Raw genomic sequence first — 20845 nt, 5'->3', positions numbered from 1 at the left:
ATGGTGATGCCAGTTTGAATCTAGGACGATATTGCAATCCCCACCCTTCCACCCTAAAAGACTCTCTTAGAGGAAGAACTACAATTTTAAGTCAAAAAAATATGACACATCAAGCAAAGTAAAGAGTTAAACAGGTTTCTGCTTATCTGCTTATATAAAGTCAAATGAAATAAGCTGTGGATTTGTGTTTTTTTGCTGTAAATTGCCTTCACTCTGTGCACTTTTTGGTACATTCTGGAATGAAAACATCTCAAAATATTACAATTCAAGAGTCAAGATGGCCCCACCCAGGAGGCTGTAAAAATTGGTTTGAATAGCTAAAACTGTGAAATGGAACTAGTTCAAAATATGAAACAGCTCTAAGCACCAAACTTAGAGACATTAGCCCTATTAGAAAACAAAAGCCATTAAAGCTACACAATAACAAGTGCAAACATACTGAACCTGTATTTCTAGGGAGTGACTCCCGTTAGCCAACAGGTCCCCAACTCACACCCACGAGGTATAACTCTTCTTTCCCTTTTCCTTTCTCTCATGTGAAAGATCCTCAGAAATGACCATGGAAAACATATGAATCATTAAAATTTTACCCTGTGGACCAATTCCTGAAGAGAGAACAGCCACAACTCTGAGATGATCTGACATGTAGTGTTTACGTGATGGCCTTCTATACTTCGAGAAATCCTCAAAGACTAAACTGCCTATTTCAGAGGCTCAACTTCCTGACAGCTTTTGTCCTTGTAGGGTAAGACAAAAGACAACTTACTGCCACACAGGGTCTACCACTGCTAAGTTGTCCATAGTCAAGTTTTACTCTCATGGACAATTCAACTGGTAGACCTATAGCCAAGCTTGCATTTTACAATAATTTTAGACCAAGCTTTTTTAAATAAAGAAGTTCTAGGCTTCAAAAATATAATATTTGACGCTTTCGCTGATATGAGGAGGAGGGAATGGAGAAGGCTTCCCTTTAAATGTTGAACCACCTTCATTCTAATCATGAATTCTATGAACTGTCCAAATATGCCTATGACTATCAGCAACTTCTCTCACTCATTCGAATTTCTCATGTTCTTATAATACAGACTTTACAAGGGACAGCTAAAGAGGATTTTAGTGTGAAGAAAATTAAGAGTTGGCCAAGAAAAACAAGTAATCAACGAAATATTGCCCTAATAACCCAGATTTAAAACAAAGAATAAATTTGTATCTTGGATAACATGATAAAACTTCCATTTAACATCACAATCAATTTATACTAGATAACTTTACTCATATATGAACCAATATACTAGATTTATTTCTTCTACCCTAGCTGCAAATATATTAAATAATTATTTCTTCAACCATTTCTCTTTTCCCTAGTGGTGGCATTTAAAACTGAGTAACAGTACTTAGCCCTCAGTAATTTAGGAAATATAAAAAGGTTTAAGGAAAATAGAAACAGTGGATTCATTTTCATATACCATTTGTTGGGGTGAAGTCTCCTTTTGGGGATACTGGTAACACAAGACTTTTTCTTGTCTGAGTTACTGCTTTCTGGTCTTATCACAGACAGGTAACTTCCAAATCTTATGTAGGCCCATATTATCTTGGCAACACTCTCCAGCGCCCAGCACACAGCACAGCAATTTCATCTGTTCTCATTTTGCAATGAGGACCATGTTGTCTTATGTTGCCAGATGGATATATGAAAGACAAATTTCCAAAGCCAAAAAAATTTCTTGGCATTGTACAATTCCCGTTTCCCACTCATTCCCCCCACCCTCCTCCATTTTGCCAAATCTGAATCAAAACAGTAAAAAAAAAAAAAAGTCAAGTCTTCAAAACTATCTCCTTCCAAGAGATCTGAACACAGCTTACATCCTTCCCTAATGAGCCTCAGTTTGAAAAGATCCTGACAAGGGCTGAGGAACAAAATTGGTGATGGGTTTTTAAGCAGGAGGTATGCAACATTATCACCCAGGGGTGTAATTTATCTGGATACTATATGCTGTCTGCTGAGGACTGATTTAAGGAAAATGGCTTTCTGGAGTCCCCCGAAGCATAAGTAATGTTTGTAACCATGAGTTTTCCCCACGTATGGGAGGGGAAGATGCTGTGGTATCATCCTGGGGACTTGCATGATTTTAGCTGAACTCTCCTATGCTGGTTCCGGGCCCCAACAGGTTCTTCACTCTTGTCCCCTTGGCTGGCAGTTGATGAGATGGATGCTTTGGAATTCATTTTATAAACAGGACATAAAAGGCCATGACGACACAGGTGACTGCCACAGCAGCATGGAGCCTCGTTCCAATCACAGCAGCTAATAGGCAAAAGTAAAAAGAGAAAAGAAATCACATCCAGCCCTTCATAGAAGTCTTCACTTTCAAGGTGATATTTTGAAATCTCTAGTCACAGATGAAGAGACCTACCAAGGGTCTCAAGAATCCACTCAGGAATATATTTAAATACTACCCTAGGTTCTAGGTGAATATACTGTTTGTTTATATTTTGCCCTATTGTGCAAACAGATTTAGGTAGTTAGGATTCCAGATGAAGGTGCCCGAAATAAAAAGTAAAAAAGCATCTGAATTAATGAAATCAAAACTTAAAAGACTCCAATATATTCTTTCCAGAAATTCAGAAAAACTTTTCATTGGGAAAATATTCCTCCCAGCAATTCCAGTCCAGTCTAAAATTGTTTAATTTATATACTTTTCCCTCTATGGAGAATATTAAAATTAGATCCTGATGCTAAAATAAACAATTATGTAAAAGTGGAATGAAATACAATCCTAGCCTATCTCACCCCCACTTTGTAGCACCTCACTGTCCAGATATGGCAATCTCCTCTTCCTGTACAGATATGTTCTTACCTTTGTAAAACACGCCCCAAACTCCCTTCTTCTCTGATAGCAGCCAGGTTTTGAGACGAGGGACTTTCTTGAAGTAGGCACAGGTGCAAACAAAGAGCAAACCAAACACCAGAATCCCATCCAAGGAGTACACTGTTACAGGAAGAAAAGGGAACCTTTGGTGCTCATCACTTTGGGACAGATGATCCCACTGGAGAGCGCCAAGGAGCACAGAGTATGATATACTATCAAGATGATAACCTCAACTGCAGTGTCAACACTTGATGTGAGGGAGCCAAGGTCCTGGGACTAGCAAGGTTAGCTTACTGTTCCCAAAAACTGCTTGTAGGCATTCCCCTTACAACAATTTCACTGTGCTCTGCCCTCCCCTCCCCTTTTAAGAATTACAAATCCTGAGAAAAGTGCTTCAGTTTATGTGGACTTGGTCTCCCAGAAATGGCCAGTGTTGGCAAGAGGTTGAGAGAGCCCTAAGAATCCTTGGAGTCTCAGTTGAGAGAATTAAACATATTCTCATTAAAAAATATTCATGTGATAAAAAAGAACTAGATATTTAGCCAAGTCTCTCAGATCTGCATCTGTTGAAGAAAATGTTAAAGCAAAAAGTGAAGCTTAATGGAAATTGCAAGAGTTAGAATCCATATGACTACAATTTTCCTACACTTACCTTATGACTTCATGCTTACAAACTAAATTTCTGCCAGAATAGCAACAGATTCTTGTAAAAAATATACATCTTTCTGAGGCTTCCACATTTTAACACAGCGGGGAAAACCTTCAAACAATTCTCTTTCTTACATTTGTAAACAGCTATTTCTTATACGTGCAAGCACAATAAGTCACCTAACTGCAAAAAAAGATATCAAACCACAAAAGGGGGGAGAGTAACTAAAGTTGATTCAGTAATTATTATCTGTCACACTGCTCTCTTATTTCCTGGTTCAGATGATTTCTTGCCCTGGGTGATGTCCCTTCTCCTGTGCCTGGTAACCTCAGATCTCTGACTGCCCAGGAAGGTCCAAAAGGATAATTTACGTAACCAGTATCTGCCAGCTCTGGACCCTTCTACTTCCCTCTCTCCTTCCAGTAAAACTCTCACAGCGAGGTGTCACAAAAGAGTTCAGTAAATGAATACATACACTAAGCTGTTACAATGAATGATACCTTTATGGGATAGTCTTTTCCTCCCATAAGTTATTGCAGACAATGCCAAAATTCACAAAGAGGTGAAACTTGAATCTTCGGTGCCAGGCTAAGGAGAAGGTACTTTTGAGAAATGCTTTCCTGTGCCCCTCAAATCATACTACCTAAGAGGCTTTCCCTTCTTTCCTGTAAGGCTGACTCGAAAGCCCACAAAAGCCCTGCTTCCTGCCCTTCCCTGGAATTCAGAAATCGTGTCTATACAGTGTTTGAAGAGGCCTGGAAAATTAGGTCAGATAAACAGGGTGGCGACTGTCGAATCATTTAGAAGAGTCAGTATCTAAACCCAACACTAACTGGGGTCGCTAGATGGAACCACCCAAACAAAACTTTATAATCTAACAAGAGAAAGCTTTCTGGCATTCCCCCCCCCCCAAAAAAAAAACAAACACTTTTTTAGGTTCTACATTCACCCCTCCAAAGTGCGGGGCTTGAGCTCCTTTGTGATGACTTGGCCCTCATAACGAGCCTCCTGTCGGAAACTATGAGGACGCAGCGGGCTGGGAGGAAGATCCCTCTCTTTTCTCCGGTGCAAAAGCAAAATCCAACCCGGAGTGGCCATTCCAAGAAGCTTTTAAGGGCCAAAACGAACTTCTGGGGAGGGGAGAAGGGAAAGCACCGGGTAGGGACCGAGGCCGCTGGGTGTGGGCGCGAGAGGCACTGTGGTTCCAGACCCGCACTGGCCCTGGGCGCCGGGGAGGGGTCTAGAGAACAGGAGTCCGGGGCACCCGGGGAGGCCGAGAGGGCTGAGCGGGGAGGGGGCGGGGAACACGGCCACGTCAGTCCCGGCCCCGCCCGCCACGTTTCCCTCCGTCCTTCCCTCCCATCCTCCGCTCCGGGATCGGCCCTCACCGTTCGTCATGGCGGCTGGGCCCGGGCCTGGCGAGGGGGTCCGGGATCAGCGGTGGCCGGAGCGAAGGCGGGGGAACCCAGCTCCCGCTGGACACTTCCCGATCCCCGCGGCGGCGACGGGTAGGAGCCGCAGGACGCAGGCGCGAGGGCAGGGGGGCGAGCGCCGAACGCAATCAGGCGTGGCTAGCAGATTGCCGAACAGGGGACGCTGTGGGCGTGGGGCTTGCGTGCTTTCGTCTGGGTGAGAAGCGCGCGGTCCGGGAGGCGTCCTGCGTGGCCATGGTAACCAAGTCTCTTCCGGGTGCCTGTGCGGCAGGTGTGCTGGGGCGTGACTTGAGCTGTTCCAGTCGTGGTGGGCGAAAAGGTAAGGACCTGCAGCTTTGCACTTTATTTTGTGCTGTGGCAGCTGCTGTATGCGTTTGTAGGTCTGTAGCCCGCCTGCAACTGAGTGGCCTCGGTCCCGGGCTTCCTCTCAAGAGCCCTGAGACCATAGAAAGGAACAACCAAACAGTAATTAAGTGAATTACTATCTACAACACCTGGCATGAAGTAAGTGCCCCGTAAATGTTAGCTATTACTCTTGTTGTTCGTTTCTTTAAAAAATATTTACCAGTGTCTACTACACGCTGGACACTTTGCTAGATCTGCAGGAATAAAGACAAAAATGAGTCCCTGGCCTCAGGGAACAAACTTTATAGGAGAAGATATATGAATAAACACATTTTAGCAGAGCACAGGCGTGTGTGTGTAAAGACATTACCTTTAATCTTCACCGCTGATTAGCAGAATATTTTTTCAAGAAGAAATCTGAGGCTCAAAGAAGGCACACAGGTGAGATAACATAGCTAGCTAGCTAGGATCCAAACCTAGGTCTATCTGACTTCAAAGCTCCCTCCCCTTATTATCACACTGCTTCAAATTAGGATGCCGTCACTGATACCCATCTTTGATTATTTTGTTTCAAGCATTAGTGTTTCTGTCACCTTGGAAAGCCCCAGAGCCTCACATCAGGCCAAAGCCTGGGTCACTATCTCTTGCAGCCCAACTGTGAAGAATAAATAGAGCCCAACTGGCTGGGGACTCAATTCAGACAGTCCTCCCTCAGTTCATTTCAGCCTCCGCTGGAGGACAGGCAGTTGTTGCCAAATGCCTGTCAGTCAAGGACAGTGGCCTGTTTGTTAGGGTCGTTGCCGTCACTGTGGCAAACACTAATCAGTCCTGGGGACCATGACAATGGCATTCTGGTTTAACCAAAGAGTAAATTCAGTCCCAAAGACACAGCTTGCAACAATAGCTTCATTTGAATTACAACATATTTGAAAGGGTAATGTCAAACAGGCATTAATTTATGCTGCAAATATTTATTCCAGGACTTCTAAGTGTAAGGAATGCGCTAGCCTTTGGGAGCTCAGAGATGAAAGAGAAGCACTTTGTTCTTAATAAGTTTAAGATTTAGTAGACAAGGATAAGCTGGGTGTGTGAAAAACTGGAAAATACAGTAGAAAGTGAGAAGTGTTGCAGGAAGATGTAAATAGTGCTGTGAGAATGTAAAGGAGAAGTGCTTTCTGCTCGGGGAAGGCTTGAGGGAGGAGCAGACCTTTTAGCTGGGCCTGAAAGGCTTGTAGCTTTTCAACAGAAAGAAAAAGAGTAAAAGTACTCAAAGGCATGGAGATGGGAAAGTACAAGATAAGTTTGGGGCGCTGCACACCCTCCCTCCTTCACTGGCTAACTCATTCATCTTTCAGGTCTCAGCTCAGACCTCACCTGCTCAAGGGAGGCTTCTCTGACCTTCATGGGTGTCCTTCCCCCATCATAAACTTCCAGAGCATACATTATCTATGTAATTCCTGTCCCCCTGCTGCATTGTAAGGCTTATCAGCGCAGGACTGTGTACTTGCATAGTCTGTCATTTTATCCACAGTCCCATAGCAGGTCATGCTGAAACGTAGGTTCTTAAATAAAAACAGCTGACACATGGAATATTTACTACATACCAGTTACTACCCAGAGCACCTTATAAGTAGGAACACATCCAAGCCTCATAATAACCTTATGAGGTTAGTAACTGTTATTTTCCCCATTGCACAGATGAGAAATGGATCTATGGGGAGGTCAACTAATCTGTCTCAAAGTAGCATAGCCAATTTCAAACCCAACTCATTTGGCCTCAGCCTGCATGCTTAACCGAAGGGTATGGACATTATTTGGTAAACAATGGTTAAAACTGCATAAGATTATGGAAATTCTGAAAGCCATTAAAAAAAAAATCATACCACCTCAATAAGCCCCAAATGGTATAGCATTGCAGAGGTCTATACCCTGGGGTGCAGGGGAGGGAGTGGGAGCAAAGGGTGGGGCAGGGTGAAGGTGGGACTGCACAGTTTCTGCCCAAATCTGGGGTCTAGCTGGTACTGCCTGCCTGCCCTCTCCCATCACGCCTTAAGCCCACCACCCAGCCTCCCATGGTCTTCTTTTCTGATAGTCCCACCCTTCTGCCTCTCCGCCAACTCCATTCTTCTGCAAACAAGTCTCTTTAAAAGCTCATTCCCCTTCTTTTGCTATAGTGAAACCTGGTTTTTCCTAGCAGTTAACTAAGAGTCTGACAGAAATTCGCAGCCCTATTTATTATCATTTATTCAGAGTCTGCCCTCCTTGATCCTACTGCCCTCTAAGGCTACTTCTCCTCTGGCTTCCATATTCACCACTGCCTTCAAACTACTGTGTCCGGATTATTCTACCACCACCTATTGTCAAATCCAGGTCTTTAATCTCTTAATCTCTTTAGCGCTGAGCACACCAGACCACTTGTTTGCTTTTTGAAATTTTTTCTCTTTTGGCTTCCAAAATATATTCCTCTCCTCCTCCTCTCTCTCTCTTCCTGCTCTTAGTCTTTTTTATCTTTTGTCCCTTGAGACATTCCTCAGTCTTTTCTTTCTCTTGGTGTACCTTTTCTAAGGGTCTGCCCTTTGCCTCCCTTCTCTCTTGCCTTTGTTCCTGTGCAGTCTTTGAACTAGCAATCAGCTTTGTGTCTCGGTCTTCCATGCCAACACCCTGACTGCGACATAAGGATCCTGGAGCCAGAGGCACCCAGCTAAACTGCACCCAGAATTCTGACCCACAGAAACTGTAATAAATGTTTATTGCTTTTGCCACTAAGTTTTGGCATCATTTGTTAACACAGCAATAAATAACTAATACAGTTAGCTACCCATGTAATTTTAAAATAATACATAGTACCCTAACTGTAATATTAAGGTAAAATAAAGACAGTAAATTGTAATAATGTGTGTTTCAATATGTAACTGCTCAGGCATGATTGTACTAGAGGGTGTAATGATTTAGGATGCTTGCACTATATATAGAATCACCACCAATGCAGACGGATTCCAGTGAGTGTTGGCTAGTCAAATTATTACCAATGATATGGCCTTTGGTGACATTATTTCCTGAAATTGTTCACAGCTCTTGATAAGTTCCAAACAAAACAAAGTATGAATTCCATCCAATTTCAAGATAGTTGCTATTTTGGGGGAAATTCCCAGTTCTTTCCTTCCTGCATGTGTCTTTCTCCTTTACTTTCGTACAGAACACTTTGATTGTGACACTTCTAGTCCCTAAATGTGTGGGTATACTCTTTTCCCCCACACCAAACAGTTCTGCAACAGTGGCTAGGCGTCCTACAATTTAACTCAATTCTGGCACTGCCTACCTGGAGATAGTGTCAGATCCCACAGGTTAAAGTCTCACTCCCATGAGACTGCCCCCCACTTAAATGCCAGTCGCAGTAGTAGGTCTCCAGAATACCCACAACTTCTGTTCGACTTGGCTACAAATCGGAGGTTCCAGTGACCTCCTCTCCCTTGTATTCTATTATTTGCCAGAACAGCTCATAGAACTCAGGAAAATACTTGTGTTTACCAGTTTATTAAAGGATACAATCAGGGATATAGATGAACAGCCAGGTGAAGACATACATTAGGTGAGGGTTGGGAGGGTCCTGAGTGCAGAGCTTCTAGCCCTGTGGAGTTGGGGTATGTGCCCGCCCAGTATTAAATGTTTTCCCCAACCTGGAGGTTCTCCGAACCTCCTACTATTGGGATTTTTATGCCTCACATAGGCACATTCCGCTCCATTTCTAGCCCCTCTCCCCTCCCTGGAGAATGGGCTGAAAATGCCAAGCTTCTAATCATGGCTTGGTCTTTCTGATGACCAGCCCTAATCCAGGAGCCATTCCAGTCACCTCATTAGAACAAAAGATGCTCCTAGTGCTCTTGTTAGGAATTTACAAGGGCTTTAGGAGCTCTTTGCCAGGAATCTGGGGCAGGGATATGTATGTGTATACATGTATAAACAGTTGGATTCTAGGCTCAGATGATTATAAACAGACTTTTCACTCACTTGAATGTTTAGGACATTCGGAAATAGTGTATTGTGGGACAATTTTTCCATGTATGGCACCCTCTGTTGCACTGCAGAACATTTTATATCCTTAGCTTTAGACTTCTAATGCCTGTGGTTTTTCCAATCGTTGTTCTGACCAAAAAACAAAACAAAACCTCCCCACACAAACGTACACCCTCCGTCTAAGAGGTGGGACCGCTCCCTTGAGAACTATAGTGAAGAACAATATCCCTATTAACCAGCACAAAGCTTGGCATAAATAACAGTGGAACTCTGAATTGCTGAAATCGTTCCAATACACCCCTGGGGCAGCCCAAGACAATGACCCACCCATAGCTTGGCAGTCCCGAGTCAGATAGTGGTGATTCCACATGCAGAAGCAAATTTAAGGTGACAACGAGATACACGCCGCCCGGGCTTCCTTTCCTTGGCTAATGTTTCATTCCTTCTTCGGGGCTGCAGAGCGACGAGCTCATCCTCGGTCCCTAAGGAGCCTCGCTGCTCTGCTCCAAGGCTGGACGCACGCGCTCCCCTCCGTCAGGCCCCGCCCCTCCAGGCCCCGCCCCTCCAGGCCCCGCCCCGTACAGGCCCCGCCCCATCGCGCGTCACCGGAAGTGAGGCGGCGGAAGTAGTAAAACCCGCTCGGAGCTCGGCGCGCCGGGCCCCGTGGGCTGGCTGGTGGCATGGCGGACGAGGAGGAGGACCCCACTGTGAGTGCCCACCTCTGTTTCAGCCCGCTCTTTTCTTCACTCCCTCGGGTGCCGTAGCGGAGGCCGAGTTCGGAGTCGGGTCTGTTTTCCTGAGTGAATTCAGCCGGGCCAGTCGGGGACTGGACGCCGTGCCCGCCTTTTCCTTCGAATCCTCTCTTTCACTACGTGGGGCAGGACGTGAAGGGAGAGGGGGCAGGCGGCCCCTCGCCCTGTGCGTGTGGTCCGCATCTGCCTACGGATAGGCGTTTGTAAGGTCTCAGCGCATGTTTGTTAGCGCTCGCTGTGAACCGGCAGTTGAGCTGCTGACGAAACTGTATATACTTACTGTCAAGTACGGACCGAGAGTCGGGACTTGGGTTTCAAGATGTCTGTTCTCTGTGAGCAAGTTATTTAACTCTGATCCTCGGTTTTCGTGTCGTAAAATGGGGTTGAGGCTGACTTGAGAGCTCCGAGCACTGTGTGAGCCCCACTTAGTATTCGTTTTTCTTCCTTTGATTCAGTACCAACTCTTGTAATAAATAGTAAAACTGTCTAGCAATAGGGCAATTTAGTTGGTTGAAAGAGAAGAAAAAAAAAGTATGGCCATTAGGACTCTTCCAGAAAGGCAGTTGGACTCTCTGTTGGGGGCATTATTGTAGAAGCCATTCCAGCGGGAGCCGGAGGTTGGACTGAAATGCTATGGTTTCGTGAGTTTTTGCTGCAGTTTGCTTTAGGCTTTCTGGCGTGATATCAGCGTTGAAAATTGGGGCGGGGGGGGGGTGTTAATTATTAAAAAGTCAAATGCAATGCAGTTACTTGACATTTCTGATTATACGGTTTAACTTCTAGTTTGAGGAAGAAAATGAAGAAATTGGAGGAGGTGCAGAAGGTGGGCAGGGTAAAAGAAAGAGACTTTTTTCTAAAGAGTGTAAGTAATATTTACAATGATTTTATTATAGATGATAAGCTTGGGACATGTGCATTCAAAGTATATTTATTGTTCTGAATGTGTTTCCCTGTAGGGATGCTATTTTGAGACTTGCCTATAAAATTAACTTGTGAATCATAACTAGTAATGAGCCTAACCAAAACTTATTTGTGTATGTATATACACATACATATATATACATACACACACTTTTTTTTAGTTTATTTAGTTTAGACTAGTTTATTGATTTTTAGAGAGAGAGGAAGAGAGAGAGAGAAACATCAATGTGAGAGTGGAACCTTTTTTCTGCCAAGGGCCATTTGGATATTCACAGGCCATACAAAATTATCAACTTAAAAATTAGCTATGAAAAAAGCTCCTAGATTTATTGAATTTCGAGTCCCACCTGCTGTTGCCTTGGCAGGGCCAGACTAAATGATTTCCAGGGCCATAGACATTCCCCACCCCTATCTAGGGAATGAAATATCAAGATTCTGGATAGTAATCCCTTTGCTATCTCCTTTTGATTACCACATTCCTGTAAGAAGGTAATTGGAACACTCACTTTCTTTTCCCTGTGGTCATATCAGAAAGGATTTTGCCTTCTATTTTCCAGTGCCCTACTGACACCCTCATCTCCCCAGTAAAGGCTAAGTCATTGCCACTCATCCTGTCCCTGCCCATTTAAAGGTAGTCTGGGAATGTTGGTGAGTAGATGATAGAGGTTAGGGAAAGACTATTGATGTCAGGGCTCAGCTGGGAGGGAAGGGGAGTTCCTACCTACTAAATGGGAATAGTTGGTTATGACATTGTGGTTAAAACCTTTTACACCAAAATCATACTTGGAGACAACAAATACAATGTAAATATGTTTTTATACCAATATATTCTATAACTTGGTTCAATTCTGATTTGAGAAAAGTATTGGTCAAATGGCTAAATTTGTCCAAGTATACACGAATGATTATTCTTTTGCAGTACGATGTATGATGTATGGGTTTGGGGATGACCAGAATCCTTATACTGAGTCGGTGGATATTCTTGAAGACCTTGTTATAGAGTTCATCACTGAAATGGTAAGGTTTTTTTGGTAATTGGTTTAATTAATTGAGGAATAGATTTGAAATTCTAACTTTTAGATAAGACTATAACTATGGCATCCTTTAGAAATAAGCTATCCATTTGAGTTTCTGTTTTGTGGAAGTTCCTGGTTACTATTTATCATCAAGGATGGAGATTATATATATACATATATGTATATACAGTATGTAAATATTTTTTCTTTAGGTAACCCTGGAACATTTTCCCCATGTCATTGCATAGTCCTATATATATATATATATATATATTTAAATATGTCTTTATTGATTTCAGAGAGACGAAGGGAGAGGGAGAGAGAGAGAGAAACATCAATGATGAGAGAGTCGTCATTGATCAGCTGCCTCCTGCATGCCTCCTGCTGGGGATCAGGCCCTCAACCAGGACATGTGCCCTGATCGGGAATTGAACCTCGATCTCCTGGATCCTAGGTCGATGCTCAACTGCTGAGCCATGCCTGGCCAGGCGATACTCTATATTTTTAATGGTTTTATAATATTAATTGAGTGGATGTGCTCAAAATTTATTTAAAGCCTTAATATCTAGTTTGCCGTTTGTTAGTCATTAGAAATAATGCTGTGATGAACCTTTGTTTTTGCACAGGATAAATATATAATGGTAGGGGGATTAGATTTGATTTTAAGAAAACCCACCAACATTGAGATGGACACAAATTTTAAGTGAAATGGGTGATTACAAAGAAATTACAAAATTATTTTACACAGTGATGGCAAAAACTACATATGTCAAAAAACAAAAAAAAGAAACAGCAATAAATACGATAGCTTTCATGTCCTTAATATTAAAAAATGTCTCTAAAGGACTAAGAGAAACATTGCTAATCACACAGTAGAAAGTGGACAGAGGACGTGAATAAAAGACAATTCACAAATGAATAGCTGGAACAGAAGAGAAAAAGCTTTAAACTCACCAGTAGTAAACATGCAGATTAAAGAAGAATAATGTATACATGCAAATTAAAAGTAAAATATTACATTTTTTAAAAGTTAATTGAATTTAATGTGTTTCTTTGTAATAGACTCACAAGGCAATGTCAATTGGAAGACAAGGGCGGGTACAAGTTGAAGATATCGTCTTCTTGATTCGAAAGGACCCAAGGAAGTTTGCTAGGGTTAAAGACTTGCTTACTATGAATGAAGAATTGAAACGAGCTAGAAAAGCATTTGATGAAGCAAACTATGGATCTTGACAACTTTTGAACTTTCTGAAGCTTCCTTATCATCTGAGGAGACCATATATAATAACCATATATTTTCCGTAGTCAAGTCCCGATAACTAGCCATGTAAGTGAAAGATGGAGAAGCACAAAGTTTTCCACCTTTATTTTCATGTCTTGGATCTTAGAGTGATGTTTGAGACTTTAATTGCCTGCCATACTAGCATACCTGAATTACTTACTGGGTTTTAATGACCACACATAAGCCGAAGGATCTTGCAAACCATGTAGTATCTCCTGATTTTTGACTGTCTAAATAATGTAGTATTTATGTATCAGGTGTATTTGTGCCGTTGTAGGCCATGCTCTTTAATATATGAAATCTAAATGGCACCTTTCACTTTATGATAGCTAAGACATGATAGCTAAAACTCGAAAGTTTTAAGGCTGCAGCAATCTGAGAAGTTATTAAAAGATAGTGAAATGGTCTGTTTCTTTTTAAGGAGAAGGTGATAGAAGAAAATACAGTCTTTTGTAGGAGTGTTTATCTGTCTTAAGGTAATAATTTGTTTCAGTATTCTTTCGATAAAGTGATTTTTGGGAGGGAGAAACTAAAAGTTGCATGTGAGTGCTTTTGTGTTGAAAGCTTTTTGATTTAAAACCTTTTGGGCTTATATGATTTGTCAAGTTTTAAGAAAATTCATTTTCCCAGGTCAGATTTCCCTTCTAAATAAAAACAAATGCTTTCAGTAGCAGGAATGGCATTGCTTAAAAGCTGATGGCAGGATAAGCATTTGGGTGGTGTTTTATTAACATTTGTTAGTACTTGTTCATTGTGGAAATGTGTACTTGATTAAAACCATATGTGACTGTGGAAACCACTTGTGTAGATCAGGATACACAGGTTTTGTGTGTATTTAGCTTATTGTATTATATTATTATTGTACTTAGCTTAAAATCAGGATTAAAACTGCATTTAGAGGGATCACTGAATATTACTCTGCAAAACTGAATGTTTTGTGTGCCACTTCTAAACATTATATACAAATCAGTACTTTGGAAAATTTTACTTTCTTAACCTATTGATACAGGATTAAAGCGTGAAAAATTAAAAAAGATTACTACTTTAATTTGACTATGTGTGATTTATCAGCTTTTTTTCTCCCACTTAAAATATAATCCTAGCTGCTTAATCTCACTAAAAATTTTTTCTGTATTATTAGTATAATGCACTTGAATTGATAGTGAGATTCAAGATAACTGTGCTGATCTTTTTGTTATTTAACAAGGTAAAAAACTAGTTGAAAAGCTACTCTAGTCTAAGCTGAAATCAAGAATGGGAGAAGAAGAATAAAGTATTAACATATCACTATTTTTGCTAATCAGGGTCTGCTTCACCCTGAAGAAGGAACTGGTTGTAATCGGCACCTGGGCGGTTGTACTGGGTGCCTGTGTTAGTCTGCCGGGCTGCCTTAGCAAATGTCATAGACTGGGCGGCTTAAACAACAGATTTCTTTTCTCGCCGTTCTGGAGGCTGGAAGTCCGAGATCATGGTGCCAGCATGGTCAGGTTCTGGTGAGGACTCTTCCTGTATTGCAGATAGCCGCCTTCTCACTGTGTCCTCACATGGCTGAGAGCTCTGTTGTCTCTTCCTCTTCTTAAAAGGGCAGCACTTCTGTCGAATCAGGATTCCACCCTTATGACCTCATTTAGCCTTAACCCCCTCCCTAAAGGCCCTATCTCTAGTACAGCCAGATGGGGCTTCAACATACAAATTTTAGAGGGACACAATTCAGTCTGTATTGCAGTGCCATTAGCCTTACTATTTTGCTAATGACCCTGGCATGTAAGTGTTTTGTGTGTGTGTGTGTGTGTGTTACAGAGAGAGGAAGGGAGGAGAGAAAAACATCCATGTGAGAGCAGAACATCCATAGGCTGCCTCCTGCACAGGAATCGAGCCCAAAACCTGGGCATGTGCCCTGACCGGGAATTGAACTGGCAGCCTTTCAGTGCGAGGGACTATGCCCTCCCAACTGAGCCACACCAGCCAGGGCTAAGAAGCATTTTTATGGGATTTTGTATTAAGACTTTTATAGGTTGCAAGTGATAGAACTTAACTCAAAAATAGCATAAACAAAAACATTTATTGGCTTATCTAACTGAAACAAGGGAAAGAAGAACTTGAGAATACAGACTCCATCTTTATCTAAATTTTGGCTTGACTCTCAGGAACCTCAGTATGTCAAGGGAACGTGATGGCAAGTAGCTGTAGGGTTCCATCCATTTAACTCCTAATCGAGGAAGCTGCTTCACTTCCTAATACAGAGAATTCCAAGTGAGGACCGTGATTGCCCTGGCTCTGGTCATTCTTGGACCAAACACTGGCCAGGAAGAAGTTGTCCTACCTAGCCCTGGTAAAGAAGGGCTTGGAGTGGGGAGTGGGAGCTGGGTACTGCTATTAGCAGGAAAAGGAAAGAGGCTGGGCAGACAAAAAGTACAGAAGTGCACTGACTTGATTCATGAGCTTGCTTATTAACTGAATCCTGATACTAAGGCTGCATGGCTCCCTCCAATATCTAGAGCTGCACTGTGTAATATGGTAGCCCCTAGCTACATGGGGCTATTTAGCTAATTAAAATTAAGTTATCTATTACACTAGCTCTATTTCAGGTGCTCAGTAGCCCCATGATTAAGTGGCTCCTGCACTGAGTAGCGCTGATACATAACATTTTCATTATCATAAAATTATTTTGGACAGTGCTGATCTTTAGTGGTCAGGTGGTATCTGCTAAGGTAATTCACTGGTTTTTTTAAAATTACTATAGAAAATCTCAAGTATGCACAATAAGGATAGTATCGTGAGCCCTCACTTTCGATAATCAACCTTTTGCTAACTTAACCATCTTACCTATTTCCCACTGTTTTTAGGGGGGAGAGGGGCAGTATTTTCAAGCAAATTTCAGATACTGTATTATTTATAAATACTTCAATATGTATCTCTAACAAAAAGTTTTTAAAAAGGTAGTTCAAATACTGTTATACCCTAACAAAAATTAACACTTAATTCCTTAATATTCCATCTAATACCCAATTCCTGCTTAAATCTCTTGTCTCAAAGTATCTTTTTGAGTTTGTGTATTAGTATTTATTGCTGCTGTAACAAGTTCCTGTAAATTTAGTGACTTAAAATCATTATCTTACCAGTTCTTTCGGTCAGAAGTCTGACATGGGCCTCACTGGGCTAAAATCAAGGTACCAACAGGGCCATGTTCCTTTCTGGATGTTCCAGGAAATAAACTGCACTGCCTTCTGGAGGCAGCATTCCTTGGCTCACAGTCCACGCTCATCTTCAGAGCTAGCTCTGTTGCATCTCTCTGACCCTTTTTCTGTAGTCACAGCTCCCTCTGAGCCCAGCTGGGAAAGGTTCTCTGCTTTTAAGGACCCATGTGATTATAATGGACCCACCTGGATAACCTAGGCTGCTCTCCCCATTTCAAGGCCCTTTAACTTAATCACTAGAAAAGTCTCTCCTACAATGTAAGGTAATGCACAGGTTTTGGGACTAAGGACAAGGACATCTTTGGGGGGAATGGGGGCTGTTATTCTGCCTAACACAGTCGCCGCATTTGGTTGGTATGTCTAAATTTTTAAAATCCATAATAGCTCCCCTCCCCCACTTTAAGTGAAGCTCTTAAAAAATCATACCTTTTATTTTTTTAGCTAGCATGTTTGTTAGATGCTCAGAATGTCTAACACAGCTATGATTCACTTGAAATTGTTGGTTTTACTGTATTAAACTGGTCTTTTGAAGTAAAAACTGCAATATTAATTCTAAGTGTGGAAATTTTTAAAAGGGGGAGATAGTTCCCTTGGCTTCTCATCACTGGAGAGAGGTGTTGTCTGGAGAGTCATTTGGCTGCTTCCCAAGAGGCCTCGGGAGGTTCCATTACTTGGGAGAATGTACTATATAGTCCAGATGATTTGCAGGATTACAGGCTCAGACACCAATTTCATCAGTAAATGGAGAGCACATCTCCGGGTGGATCGCCGAAACCAAGGTCATAAAACCACTGTATGAAAATGGATGCCAATTACAGATGTAAAACTTGCAAGTGTGGCCAGTGAAGTCTTCCCTTCTCTAGGCAGCTGCATGTGGGAAACAGACACATAATTATGAGGGTGAGTCAGAATGAGGGGAGTTAAGGGAATTCCTTGCCTAGAGCTTCAGGTAAGATAAAGTTAAAACAGAAACAGGAAAAATGGCCCCCAGGGTGAGGGGACCTACCTTCAAGGTTGCCTCCCCCTGGCTGGTGTTCTCAGTGGTTCGATCGCCGGCCTGCATACCTTGTCCTAAAAAACACCCATCCAAAATTATGATGCTTAATGTGCTTTATGTATTATTAACAGTTCCTAACATAGAGTTTTCCCCCTTTTTTGATTTTGAAGTGTTTCAATGAAGTATTTTTTTCTAAAACAATATTTAAAAATTTTATTTTTGAATGTAGCATCAGATTTTTATGGTAAATAAAAACACATCTCCTTTATGTTAAAATAAGAATGTATTTTTCTTTATTCGGTTTACCCGTCCACATGTAATTTAAGCTTTTGTTTAGGGGTCTGGTCTAGACAGGAGCTCTCGGAGAGCTGGTATTCTACCTCCACAGTCCTTGAACCTGCTTGAAGGAGAAGCCCCAGTGTAGGTACTTTGTTCTCACAAAACTGGGCACTGCTGGCTGGGAAGCATACAGGTCTTTGGTGTGTGTATTTATGAGTGTGTTCTAACAATGAGAGTAGAGCTTTTAAAACATGTTCCTTTATCCCCAATGAACTTCCCCTGAACAGCTTGAGACAAGATTTCCTTAACTTAGGCTTGTACTCAGATTCCTTTCTACTATTTGGGGAAAACCAAGAACTTCTATTCCCCTTTTGAGAAGTGAGATTTGAGAATCATATTAAAAGGGGTCCACCTTAGCCTGTAGGCATTTATGTCACAAGGCACCGTGAGTCATTCTGTCAAGTTAGAACCTGCGTTTTCAAATAATGCCTAACCTAGTTCCTGAGCCAGAGTAGGCCTTCAATAAATATTTGGTGAATGATTGAGGCAGCACCTCGAGATCTAAGGACAGTCATTCATCTAAGGAAGCCTTGTCCTTTCTGAACAATTCGCTGCTTTGCAGCAACTAGAGTGAAAGACAAGTAGATCTAATCTTAAGCAGTGTGGCCGAGTATAGAAGGAAAGCTGATACCTTAGGCTAACAGCTATTAAGGTTGTAGTGTAACACTTGATGTTACACTAGGAAGCAAATATACAATCAATGCGTTTGTCGGTGTACAAGTGATAAGATGTACTAGATATCTTGTATTACAGTGTCTGGTTTCTTTCCTCCCATCCCCCTTTTCTTGAAATATAATGGTTATGTATTTGCTTCTAGCAATTCTGATTGCTATTTATTGAAAATTGAGATGCAGATGACACTATGCCATAGAATATGGGGCATATAAACATGAATAAGACCTTTTATTTACTCTACCTTGTCAGAATAAAGTCTGTTTCTTGAAGCTAAAAATTATAGTTGGTACAGGGTGAAGTAGAGTGGAAAAAGATTTTAAGAGTCAGAATGGTTAGAATCTTGGCTTTGGTACATATCAGCTATTTGACCTTGGGCAAGTTATTTCCCTTAATCTCTAAATGGGAATAATTAACAGGCATTTTAAAGGAGATTGTGAGGTTTAAATGAGAACATAGGCAAACACTTATTTTGTGCTTAACAAATGCCCAAACCAATGTCAGCTTCTTTCTTTTTTATACCACTCTGACCCTAATAGGTGGTTAGTGTTTGCCAGATTGTCCCTAATTAGTAACTCTAGGTACAATGGAATATTTAAATATTTAAATGGTTCTGGGTCTTGCAACTACTATTGTTTGAGACTCAAGATTGAGAAGTGGATTTTCAGGTGAAATATACTGGCCAAATAATTGACAAACTATTCCAGGATATATCATATCTTCCCATTTTTTCAATTTAAACATTCTGTAAAGTTTTTTGTTGTTTTTTTTTTTGTCTTTTTTTTTAGATATCAACACCTGGGGTAACATTAACTTGTGTTTATATTTGTTGGTCACTTATCACTGAGGGTTCTTAATGAAGACTTTCAGGAGTTAATCAGGACTAGACAAAGTTTTGCAATTCAGCTTTTGTGCTTATAATTGTTTTCCTTGAATTTGTAAATATTTTTCTTAAAACCTTTGCCTCAAGCTATCACTTCCTTTTGAATTGGATTAAATTCTCCCTTTTCAGAAATGTTTTTGAAGTTTATTCTTTTTTTTTTTTAAGTTTGAGAGAGAGAGAAACATCAATTTGTTGTTCCACTTTATGCATTTATTGGCTGATTCTTGCATGTGCCCTGACTGGGGATCAAAGCTGCAGCCTTGGCCGCATTGGGGAGATGCTCTTAACAAACTGAGCCACCCTGCCAGCACCAATTTGATGTTTATTATTACCAGTCTCTTTTCACTACATGTCCCCCACTTTGGAAGGCCCAGCTCACGCTTGGCTTTTTGCCTTTGTGAGGGTGAGGTTATCACTGGATGTCACTGCGCTCTTCTCAGTTCCCCGTGCGTTACCCCCTGAATGCTTAGCTCGGCTCCTTTGAGCGCTGTGTATGTTTATGGAAGACTGGTTCCACCCCCAGTGTAAATGAGCCATGGCTAGAAATAAACGGTAAAGACATTCAAAGGCCGTAGAGTTTGCTAACCGGGAGCACAAGTAGGCAATACCCAGAGTGTTCTGAAACAAAACGAAGAGTTCTTTGGTTAAAAAGTTCATGCTTGAGAAGAATCGGCCCTGCGTTCTTCGCTGCCGGCTTGGTCCAGATGATGATCTTGCAGATGTGGGGCTGCCCGGATCATGGGTGTCCTCCTGCTGCACCGAAGGGTTGGGGAGGAGTGAGGTTTTGCGGCCAAGGACCTTACGCCCAAAAGGGGTAGAAAAAAATGGTGAACATGTTGAGTATTAAGTAACCGACAAACGCTTCAAGGCAGATCATCACAAAATCAAGAAAGGGGGCGATTCAGCTGCTGGAGCTTGCAGGAAGGACGGGGCTGGGAAAAAGGAGAGGAGGCGAGATGCATTTCATTAGCCTTTATTAATACATTATCCAGGAAGACTATCAGGAGTCCATTCTAACGCGCAGGGGACTCCAGGGTGGGAGGCGTCAACCCCTCTGCACTATTGCGGGACGCACGGTCCCAGCAGCCAGGGGGCTGCGGGTCTCACGCACCAGCGTGCCGGCTCTTCCCCGGGGTCAGCCCGCCCTCGCAGCGCTGGCCCCGAGCCCGACGGTGCGGGCGGGTCCTCGCCTCGCCCGCTCGGCCCGCTCCGCCCGCCCGGCCGATTCTCCTTTCCGTGCAGGCACCTGCGTGGCCGCCCCGCTCGGCGGGGTCCTGAGGCGCCTCGGGGAAGCGCGCCGATTGGCTGGGCTGCGGCGGGGACCGGGCTCGGCACGGTTTGACAACCGCAGTCTGCGAGAGGCTGGGCTGAGGGCAGTCGGCCTGGGAGGGGCGGACGGGAAGAAGGACGGGCTGACGAGCTGATGCACTGACGCGCGGCGGAGGGAGGACCGCCGCCGAGCCCCGACCGCCGCC

At 42.5% G+C, this 20845-nt stretch overlaps 2 protein-coding genes across 2 annotated transcripts; one reads left to right on the top strand and one right to left on the bottom strand.

Annotated features, from left to right (window-relative positions):
• Positions 1-2129: 2129 nt before the first annotated feature.
• TMEM167B (transmembrane protein 167B) lies at positions 2130-4995 on the bottom strand. Its single transcript, XM_016218183.2, has 3 exons — positions 4908-4995; positions 2859-2990; positions 2130-2305 (listed from the first exon to the last, which is right to left on the bottom strand). The coding sequence occupies exons 1-3, from the start codon at positions 4915-4917 to the stop codon at positions 2223-2225; spliced, it is 225 nt and encodes a 74-aa protein (XP_016073669.1). The 5' UTR covers positions 4918-4995; the 3' UTR covers positions 2130-2222.
• Positions 4996-9991: 4996 nt separating this feature from the next.
• On the top strand, positions 9992-14330 carry TAF13 (TATA-box binding protein associated factor 13). The gene is made up of 4 exons (XM_016218185.2): positions 9992-10018; positions 10847-10925; positions 11904-12001; positions 13063-14330. Exons 1-4 carry the CDS (start codon positions 9992-9994, stop codon positions 13231-13233), a joined length of 375 nt encoding a protein of 124 aa, XP_016073671.1. The 3' UTR covers positions 13234-14330.
• Positions 14331-20845: the final 6515 nt, after the last annotated feature.

This window comes from Miniopterus natalensis, chromosome 19 (genome assembly GCF_054644295.1).
Source record: "Miniopterus natalensis isolate mMinNat1 chromosome 19, mMinNat1.hap1, whole genome shotgun sequence".
Classification (NCBI taxonomy): Eukaryota; Metazoa; Chordata; class Mammalia; order Chiroptera; family Miniopteridae; genus Miniopterus; species Miniopterus natalensis.
Note: the sequence above shows the minus strand (reverse complement) of the source record. Positions and strands in the feature narration are given on the sequence as shown.